Source organism: Hermetia illucens, chromosome 2 (genome assembly GCF_905115235.1).
Source record: "Hermetia illucens chromosome 2, iHerIll2.2.curated.20191125, whole genome shotgun sequence".
NCBI lineage: Eukaryota > Metazoa > Arthropoda > Insecta > Diptera > Stratiomyidae > Hermetia > Hermetia illucens.
The window spans coordinates 110,391,597-110,402,544 of record NC_051850.1 but is presented as its reverse complement, the minus strand read 5'-3'; the positions used below and the strand labels follow the sequence as shown (position 1 = coordinate 110,402,544).

At 40.7% G+C, this 10,948-nt stretch overlaps 1 protein-coding gene across 1 annotated transcript; it reads right to left on the bottom strand.

The window, feature by feature from the left end:
* Positions 1 to 1,958: 1,958 nt before the first annotated feature.
* LOC119650228 lies at positions 1,959 to 4,461 on the bottom strand. The gene is made up of 4 exons (XM_038052807.1): positions 4,154 to 4,461; positions 2,533 to 2,816; positions 2,322 to 2,470; positions 1,959 to 2,111 (listed from the first exon to the last, which is right to left on the bottom strand). The coding sequence occupies exons 2-4, from the start codon at positions 2,584 to 2,586 to the stop codon at positions 1,985 to 1,987; spliced, it is 330 nt and encodes a 109-aa protein (XP_037908735.1). The 5' UTR covers positions 2,587 to 2,816; positions 4,154 to 4,461; the 3' UTR covers positions 1,959 to 1,984.
* Positions 4,462 to 10,948: the final 6,487 nt, after the last annotated feature.

Here is a 10,948-nt window from a genome sequence, read left to right as displayed (position 1 = left end):
ATGTGGAGGTCACCAATACCATGTCCGGCATGCGGCTCGTGATAACTTTTGCGGATGGCTTGGATTCGACATTTGTCTAATCCAAACTCCATCCGAATATCCCGGCTGAACATATCTATTATTCGAAACAGACTTCTAAGATCAGTACCAGCATACAGCTTGATGTCATCTAAGTACATCAAGTGTATCAGTTCGCACTTAACACGTAGGCCATATTTTATTGCAAAACCATGCCCTTTAGCGTCATTTAGTAGCCAGGAAAGGGAGTTCAGTGCCATACAAAACCAAAGGGGACTCAACGAATCTCCCTGGAAGATGCCTCTCCGTATACGGATGGGCTCTGAGGTATTAGCACCCTCAAATGTACACACTGATAAAGTGGTATGCCACCCTTCCATGACTGTCGCCAGAAACTTTATTGGAACAATGCAATACAGATTTAGGACATCGATTAGCCACGTATACGGGACGCTATCAAAAGCCATGACATAATCGATATAGCAACTAAAAAGTCGATAATGAGTTGCTCTTTGCAACCCCTTGACCCAACTCGGCAACTCTTCTGCTCCTCGCAGGTGCGCATTGACCCTTCCACTAATAATGGATGTTATGAATTTGTAGAGGGTTGGTAAGCAAATAATCGGTCTTGTGTCTACGGGCCCTGCGCCGTATCTTTCTTAGGGATGAGGTAGGTAATCCTCGCAGTGGGGAAGGGTGGAACTTCCTCTGGCCGACTCATAACCTGGTTTATGATGTATGCCAACCGACTGTGTACGTTGGTAAATTTCTTATACTAGAAATTCTGCACCCGATCCAGACCTGGACCCCTCCAGTTCTTCGAGCTGGCTCGTCGAACTTTCTCTTCGATAACATCCGTAAAATTCATGCCGGATGCGTATGTTGCATTCTGGACACGTTTGGAATAACTTTCTCCATGCCCATCGCCATGTTTTAGTGTGTCCAGAATTTTAACTACGGGTATTTCACTGAGGATGGCATAGTTCCGGTAAACCCTCTACACTTTATTTCTCCCCCGTCGGCCGGCATTGCCGGTGCTGATCTGAATCAGTCCAGCAATGCCCCGCCTTAGTGAGTCCCGCCGACGTTTCAGACGAATTTGCCATGGTGGATCTCTTCGGTCACTTAAAATAATAATACGGAAGCGAATCTTCTGATCGTGCAATCTGATAGCCGTAACTGCACCACAATACACAAGTGATTGTAGTTGCTGCAGCGCCATATCAGCACATAGTCTAGATGCAATCTCATCATTGATTTGAGATAGAATTCCCGGAGTTGCTGGAGATGCATAGATCCTGGGAATACCTGGTCTATGCAAAGGATCCATATCCGAGAATTCTATACACACTCTTTGGAATTCGTCTCGAACCTCAGCGGAAACCTTAGCTCGACGGTGGAGAAGAGTGCTTCGGCGAATACTGAAACTGTTGCCTGCAGTGCGGCGTGGTGTTCTTCATGCCGCGCCTCTGCCCCCATCGACTCTCGGTCACCAGTTTCCCCGATGTCCTCAAGTCGAACACGTTCCCTGATGGTGGCCGAGATTGTGTCGTTGTGAGTAATAAAGCGGTTCTTGTCTGCGACTCGCTGCACAGTCACGTGTACGAATTGTGAGAAACGCTCGAAGAATCTCTGGTGCAACAAGGGGCGGTAAGATGTTGTACCTGCCCTCGCCGTTATTTCGTAGTAGGAGCGGATGATGAAGAGGTTCATTTCTTTAGTTCATTTCATCCGCTGCCTACGCGAACCTTCTGAAGTGGTCGCCACAGATTGTGGCGAAACAGCTACAGCAGGCGGAGCAATGCTCCTGGTCGTCGTGGCGCCTAGACGTCGAACCGCCCCACGGCTAGCGGTTTCGACTGTGTGTGTATGACTTGCTATCTTAAAATGAAAATCAGTTCACCATTTTTAACAAAATCTTTATTAAAATGAAAGGTGAATTAACATAAATATAAAAATATTGAATTTAGTTAGTACATGTATAATTCGGTTCACAGCGCGTTGAAATTGGATTAAATGCAAAACCTGTAGTCAAGCATGACAGCTCTACTTTCTGAAATATTTCTGAAGCATCCTTGACGCATTTGAAGTATCTAAATAGAAATGAATTCATTGTATCACCAGCAAGATTTCAATAATAATTGGAGTTTGCATTTGTGCTTCTTGTCTATCTACAGTCAACAAAATGAATCCAAATAATCGGATTCCCTAAATTGATTTAGTTCCAGTCAAAAACCAACATTAAATAACCACTAGCAAAACTCCAACTACAAATTGCTACGTAACGTTAACCATTTACTCACTTAGTGCATGTTTTATCAGTAGTATCAGGAAAAAGTCCTTCGTCAGTGCAACCAGAAGTCTGCCCCCCGTTTCCATTTTCATTCCCATTTCCGTTTTCATTTCCATTTCCTTCGCCAGATCCTGTTTCACTTGCAGAACAGTCGAGATCCTGTAAATATACAAACATCTTTAGAACTTGACAGAAACAATTTAAGAGAACATTCTTCGTACAGTGTTATCTATTTGACAGATGCTTCCATCATTTTCTAAGCGACAATAAGGCATAGCAACTGGACATTTGTACTGGAGCGATAAAAGGGTGCCATGATTGCAAATACCATAATCCGTCTCGGTTACACAAACTTTGTGCGCGCTTGGTGTGTTCAGAAGGCATTCCTTACAAGTCCCTATTGACCCGCTGTTTGTATTTGAGCATACCGGTCCCTCGGTTGAGGAGCAAATTTCCGCCACATCCGCGCAAACTTTTCCCTCTGGACAAGACAAAGTAGCATCATCTGTTGAATTAGCAATATGAAGACGTAAGAGTTGATAATTTTTGAAATTAGTAGAATAGAAAAACTAACAAGTCTCTAAAAAATTTAAATAAAAAATAAAAAAAATTAAATAAAAATGGTCTGGGGAAATACAAATTTTTGAAAATATGCTTTATATTAATAATACTAAACCTACTATACCTAACCAATATCCGCTGTTCAAGAGAGCCTTGGATACTATGAAATCATCACAAAGGTAATACAAAAAAATCTCAATAACTGGGAATGGGCAAACCATATAACATTCCCGATAACAATGCCCGGGTTAATGATAGGAGTAAGCAAGCTACAAAGTGGGCATGTGGGAAACAAATGTTTTATGAAAGGGAGGAGCGATCAGAGGGCTTTGTCTCGGTTAAAATAGTTATGTATATTATCTTTTATGAATTCCAAACAATGGTAGATAATGCGCATAATGAGATCGAAAGCATACTAGCATCAGATATCATAACTTCTTCTTCTTCTCTTTTCTTCTTCAGCCTTTGCCCCGTTCATAAGCGGGGTCGGGTCGTCGTGATCGGTTATGACATTTTGTTCTGTCTGTTGTGCCCCCCGAGAGACACGGGTCCTATGCCCCTCGTATATTAACAACCAAGGATGCAAGGAGAAGCGTATCTAAATCATACACGTGTTTAGATGCCTGACAGTGGTATTGGATGATACAGCACTAGTCATATCCAGATTGTTGAGACATAGAACAGATGACGCCAATCAACAATAGAAGATAGTGCGAAAATGATCAAGAATAAGGTCAATGGGCACATAAGCTAATTTCAATCATCGACCCAGGTTTCGGTACAATGATTTTCTAACATATAAAACTTTCTTAAGCCAAGTCGTTGCACTAGGTTTAAATTGCGGTTCGTCATGAAAGTTTGTGTTGGGCACACACTACAGCATTAAGTATGATGATAATCAAACTGGAACAAATTAGTGGATCCCAAATCGACGATACAAATCCAACTGCCACTAGTATTATCAGTATAGGGTCTAATAAATTTAAGAAATTAGGCAATTTCAACAATAAAGGAAGGTAGTGGATGAAAGCGAAAGACTACAAAACATCCAGAAAGATTACCCGTAGGGCTGTTACTGAACAATAACCTGCTGACGATGAAACCAGACGAGTATGCTCTGGTGGAATATAATCTACACCTTTTGCTAAATACAATAGGGCATCGGCACTTGAAAAAAAAGTTATTCAAAAAGTATTCGTATCAAACTTCTGCCCTTAAAGCAACAAAACGTGACGTCTAGATCAAAATTATTTTCACAAATGAATCGCGTTAACTACTCACCGTCATAATATGTGCAACGTCCTGCAACACATCCTGCCTAGTTCCTTATTTACATGTAGGATCCAGATCCTTACAAAGGTGGAAAGCTGCCAATCAAAATGGTACCAAGTATGTATGTACTATACATACAAATGTTCACACCCTGCCAAAAACTAGGTCTTTTCCCGCGAAGTAATAATGACAAAAGTTTATACTATTTTTATAATAATTAAAATTACTAAGAACGTTTACCAAATGACATCATTTCAAATTTGTCTTTTTTCATAATATATTTTATTTTAAATTATTAGTTAAAATAAAAATTATTTTATCATGAAGTAATTATTAAATTATAATATTTGTGCAACTATTAAACTTTATTTTAAAATTATTTATTTTTAAAGACTGACCGCAGACTCTACTCCCTGGTCCCTCTTTTCTTTTCTTTTTTAAACGTTATGTCATTTTTTCCATGGCACTCTGATCTCCACTCCTGTGGCGAGGTCTGAACTGAGTGGATAGCGCCGCTGGTATTCGCAACATTCGAAATAAATTTCGAATGCCGCGAATCCTGCCGCGCCATTTAGTCGCGGAAATCAAACTTTTGTAATAAATCCAAACATTAAACTTTATTAAAACCAATTTGGCAATAACTTGAAATTCACACGACAAATTTAATTTATTTGACTTTAGCACAGTACTTGTTCGCTTCTTGAAATGCGCCGATTTGTATTTGTCGAACAGATGGCTATTTCCTGGGGAGCTCTTTGCTGAGACGAAGGGGTTTATTTGTGCCATTCAGGACGGCGTCGTCGCCACCCGAGCTTATAAAAAGCGCATCATGAAAGAACGGGTGGAGAACGACCAGTACAGAATGTGTGGTTCGGCGTTGGAGACGTTGGACCATCTCATTTCTGGCTGTACTGTTATGGCACCGGTAAAACCTTCCATACAAGCGTGGGCTGATCATGGGAACATGCCCGGTTTACCGATATAAGCCGCAAGCAGTACTTGATAGTTCTACTTGCAGCATATATTGGGATCGGCAAGTTCTGACTGATCTCCATACTCCACATAACAAGCCTGACGCACTGTTAGTTGACAAGACCGCTCGCTCCGCTTATAATATTGATATTGTTTTCCCCCAAACAGCAACGTCGAACGGAAATACGTGGAGAGGAAGGTGAATTATGAGCGACTGGCTCGGGAAATCATAGAAATTTGTCGTCTCGAGCGGGTGGTTGTAGTTCCCATAATGTTGCCAGATGCAAGTATTGTACCTAAATCCCTCACGGCGTCCCTTGATGTCCTGGGACTTCCACGTTGTCTGGTTCAAACCATGCGGAAGTACACCATCCTGCATACGTGTTTGATCTTGCGGGGTTTCTCGAAGGATTCTCCCATTAACCTACCACCGGCCAACACTACCAGCGCCCCTTTATAATTAAAGTAGGTTGGATCGTCCGAGCCCAAATACTTGGCACTTAGTGCTATTATTAGGTAAAATTTGGCATGTGCAGAAATTGTGATAACTCGAAAAGGTGAATACTTCTTGATAAAAAGATCCTCGTGTAAATTTATTTATGTGAAAGCAGATTTCTTGGATAGGTAAAAAATACGAATTCATAAGATTCTACGGAAATGTGCCGAACAGAAAGGGAAAGACTGCTACCTACTATGCATTTATAATTAAACGCATTAAACTGTATAAAAGAAATGGAATTTGATATTTATATGAAAGTAGCAACTTGTGGAGGTTCTCCTCTGATCAGCAGGTTAACTCTCTTGCATCACCCCTGCCTAGCATCACACAAAGGGCAACTGGGTAAAATTCACCCAAACAAGTTTGCACTGCGAAAATTTGAAGAAAAAGTCAATTCAGGAAAAAAATAAATTTCTACAATCAATGGATTAAAAATTTTATTATAGGTAAACAATTAAACAAACAAAAAACAATGATGAGATGGCTTTTCTTACCAAAATTGCTGTCGCTTCTTTAATTTTTATAATAGGAGGAACACTGTATTGATTTAGCTTTTGAATGAATATACTTAGAGCTATAGTGTTTTGGAAAAGTATGTTTGCTTTCATGTGTAAATAAGGGTATTTTGACCGAAAAATGAAAACGATATTTTCTAGAAAACAAAGCAAATATATTTCGAAAAAAATCATAAAATAATATCAAATTAATTGAAATTACAATATAAATTGTTTCGGTAATTAGCAAGAAAACATCATTGTCCTCGAAGGCTACATCGAACACATAGAAAAAAGGGTCGATTTTCGCATATCGCTCGCTAATAGCAAAGGCATAGCGAGTGCGTTTTCGTTTTTTGGGTTTTTTGGGCACTCGTGCAGGCTTACCCCGAAGCCACAAAATATTTGCTATGCTAATTTTAATGTTTTGGCGAAGAGTCGGAATAGTATACCGCTCTTGTAAGTAAAGCTTTACTAAAAACAAGGGAATTCTTTGTAAGCACTGCTCTGGGGTGACCCTTTCATCGATCAATCGGATATTAAGTTTTCGTTTTAATAAAATTCGTACATTCACTGCAGTGTAATCTAATATACCATTTAAAACCGTTGACGCCCCTCAAAATCGTTGAAGGTCGACCACCCGTAACCGTTCGCTTACGGAAGCGTTTTGCAGGTCCTAGTCCAGTTCGTTGTTACTGTTTTCCCTTTCCCCTGTCTCCGAATTCTCTGAATGCTCCGAAACCTGGTAAATTTTTTTAACAAAATGTATCTTAAATTTAGTTTTAAAAAAATCCGATTTCACAAATCACAATTTTACACTCACTTCGAGCCGTAGCACTTCAAACAATTAAAGAACAAGCGGGAATACCGGAAACTGCACGCTTCGGTTATATTCGGTGAAACAAAATTTTACACCTCCATTTCACATGTATGGGGAGCCCCCCCTTAAACTCAACACAAAATGGCGCCACTTGTCCTATACAAACAGATTCACAGAACCCGTAACAATAGCCTCAGTTGTTTTCAAATAAATCGTATGTGACAGACAGACAGACCGACAATGAATCGGCTCTAATTTATTTTACACAATACTCCAAAACTACATCCCGTAAGGATCACAGTGGGGTGAAATTTACCCAGAAAATTCTATCTACGTACTTCATATGTACATATGAATGCTTTTATGCAGGAAGTAAATCAAAAATATCAATTTATATACATGTATATTGAATACAGTATTGGGTAATAGGAATATGTTCGTATGTATTTCTTGTAGTTTGAAAAACTATGAGGGAATATTTTGGGTTTTTAACCATATACGAATGGCCAGCTTCTGATATTCTGACTTGTTTAATTTCACATTTAATCGCGGTTAACTTTTCAATTTTGGAATTTTTTATGGAATTCGGTATAACTTCCTGTGGGGGATTCTGCTCAACTCTGCAGAGTTCCTCACTTCGCCAACCTGTTGGCTTGCGTCCTTTTCCGATTGTCAGCGTGTCCGAAGGGTACGTCTAAAGTAGTCTTAATTATCGTCATGTCCACCGGGCATGCTCATTACTCGGTGCTGTTAGGAAACCAAACCAAACCAAAAGCTGGAACTCTCGTGAAAAAAGGTTTGTATAATTCTTATAAAGAAACATTCGAGCCGACATTTGCCCTATTTGTACTTAGCTGGTAATGTATGGTATATGCACACATTACGTCAGGCTATTCACATTTGCGTGATACTGCCATCCAAAGCCTTAGATTGCAGATTGGCGACAATTTCGATCTATTATAACTTTGCTAGCAGAAGTTTGGTAAAAATACCAAACTTGGTAGGATCATACATTTTATTATAACTTATGTTGCTGCAGTTTCTAATTCAAGGATAAGTTTAAAGGGGTTTGCAGTTGATTACTACATATTATAATAATATACTGTGATTAACTTTATTTGATCAGAAATCGGTAAAGAGGGTGTCACCTTTATGTTTTTTTAGAAATGTTGACCACCGCTCCGGTCCCCTCTTTTGCAACAAGTGTTAGAACTGAGGCTAGAATGGGAAAGTACTAATTGAGACCTTTCATTTGATACCCCAGACGATTATATTCAATTTAGCAAAATTATACTCCCTTTTCACCGTTTAAACTAAACGATATTATTTTCTGTATGCAAGGGGGTTCACGGTTCCCACCTTCCCACTTAATTTAATATCAATAGGAGTATTCATTTCGCTTTTCTGAGAAAAGTGGTTGACGCCGACAGGCATACAGCAAGTTCAAAAAGGTTTTGTTTCCAATAAAAAGGTCAATGATCAATTTCGTTTTGAATTTATGTAATGTGATAATTATGAAATAATATTTTAGGTCTGCCGAGATGATAGAATTTGTAATTTTTGGCAAAGTTTCGAAGTATAATTACATTGATCGTTTGGATGTTTAGTGAAATACTTTTACTTTGTTATTTCATTTTAGAATATATTCGTTCTTTCACTAGTTTATGAATTTTAATTTGATTTGATTACAAAACCTGCTATTGTACGGAAATTTACTTTTGCTTGAGAAATATTTGAAAAACTTATTTCAGTACGGGTTCATTCGCGTGCCCTACCCGTTCGTAGTGGTGGAGCCTGTAGTAGTTTATTACTATGCTAAAGGTACATACATTTAGCAATCAAGTCGCGGGGCAGGCACAAATTTTGGGGGTCTGGCCAAATTCATGTTCTCATGGAAAAATGAAAAGAGAGTATCGCAAATCCGTTAATGAGAGGAACTCCAAATCTGACTACAGCAGTCCTACTAGTGGCACTGATGCCTAATTCTAACAGAATAGGGGAGAAGAAGACTCGTCAGAAGGAAACTTGAGGCGCAAAAGAGAGGGGACTACTGCCTAAATATTACCTGTCAGAAAATTTTCTTCAGTCTCTATCCAGAAAAGCGAAAGTGAACCTGGTGGTAGAAGTGCAACTGGTCTAAAACCTTGAACTCAGAAAGACATTCAGCCGGTGTTAGCGGGATCCACTGCGAAAGAAGGCAAAGCTATACCAACAAGTATGGCAAAATCCGGCGGTTTTTGTAAATTAGACTACACTTACGTCTATAAGCAGCAACTTTAGTCAAACCGTAAATATTCTTTCTATCTAGTGGCAGCAAGGCTGGTAAATTGGAACCCCTGCCTATAAATTTATGCTAAAAGAGCCAAGCTAAAAGAGTACACGATGGAATATTCGTGCATATTGAAGGCGCGGTTGCTTGTCCACCTTTCAAACAACTTTTTAATGTAGCCAGAGAACATGGTGTTGATATTAGTTTAATCAAGTGGATCTATACTATACTAACGTAGAGATTGCAGTGTGCGGAATGAGTGAAGACGGCGGTTCTCTGGAGGTGTAGGCCGCGGCTGCGGACAAAATCCGCAAGGTACCCTCGCGCCCCGTGGTTACGAAAGTGTCGCGCGGGCCGCTGACGAGGCGGAATTATGCTTACGGCCAACTGACAGTGGCAATGAGTGCTTTGCGTTTGAGGGAGCGGTCGCTAGGACGTTTGAAGTGCGGCTCAAGCTACAGCAGGTGATCCTGAACTTTTTCCACGAATTCAAACAACTGAGTTCGCTGGGGGACACGGCGACGTCCACCCGAAGCCCAGCAACCCGTCGCCTTCAGTATACGACCCTCTAAGTTCGCGCAATTATCTAATAGACACGGGCGCGGAGGTCTCGGTCTTCTCCGTACCACCCAACAAGCTTTTTTTCTGCAACTGGAATTAGCGGTAGTAAACTCCAAGTCCATCACACTTATGGCTACGGCAAGTACATGCGATTCTTGACTTGCGTAGGACCTTTTCGTTTTGGTTCACATCAGTAGCCCAATATTAGGCGCAGACATTCTGTGTCACTATGGACTGCTGGTGGATATGTAGCATAGGTCGCTGATAGACACGGTAACCTCACTTAGGTCGAAGAAGTGAAACTTCAACCTGCTAACCTAGCACTCTTTCTATCGTTTTAGAAGACGTTGCGGGCCCATGTATTTGAGTATTTCTTCAAAAATACCGCACTATAACTAGGGAGCGTAGTCTCCCTGAGCCAGTTAGCGTGATGTTCGGCACCAATATATGCAGAACTTCGAACAGCAGTTGATCATCTCCACTCCATTCCACTCCGTCCCAAAGCCTTGTGGGGATTATAGATTATAGACGCCTGGATGCGCAGAGGATTCCGGACCGATACCCCATTCCACTCATCCAAAATTTTGCGCATTACTTAGTAAACCGTCGTGTTTTTTCGACCCTGTATCTCGCCAAGGTTTACCACCAAATCAGTGTAACTCCCGAAGATATTCCACAGACAGCAATTTGCACATATTTCAGACTCTTCGAGTTCACACGGATGGCTTTGAACCTGTGCAATGCCGTGCAAAACCTTTCAGAGATTCATCCACTCTGTACTACGATTTGGACTTCTCGCATCTTCTTCTGAGTTCGAACATGTGGCACATCACGAAGCGTTTTTCAACATCTGCTTGACCTAATTCTTAAAATTGAAGAGTGCAGATTTGCAGATGCCATCCAAGCGTTTGAAACAACCAAGCAGCAGCTGGTAGATGCTACACTTTTGACATTCCCTCAACAAGATATATCTATAGATGTGTTCGTCGATACCTCAGATATTGTAGTAGGCACTGGTCTTCATCAAATGCTGAACCAAAGTTGGAAACTGCTGGGGTTCTTCTCAAAGCAGTTGAATTCCGCTCAACGAAATTACATTGCGTGATGGCGACTATTAGTCCGCGGCTGAGTAGCCCGTCACGGGTTTCCCCGCTGAAACCCCTTGGTTTCAGCTGGGGGCGGAGTGCTG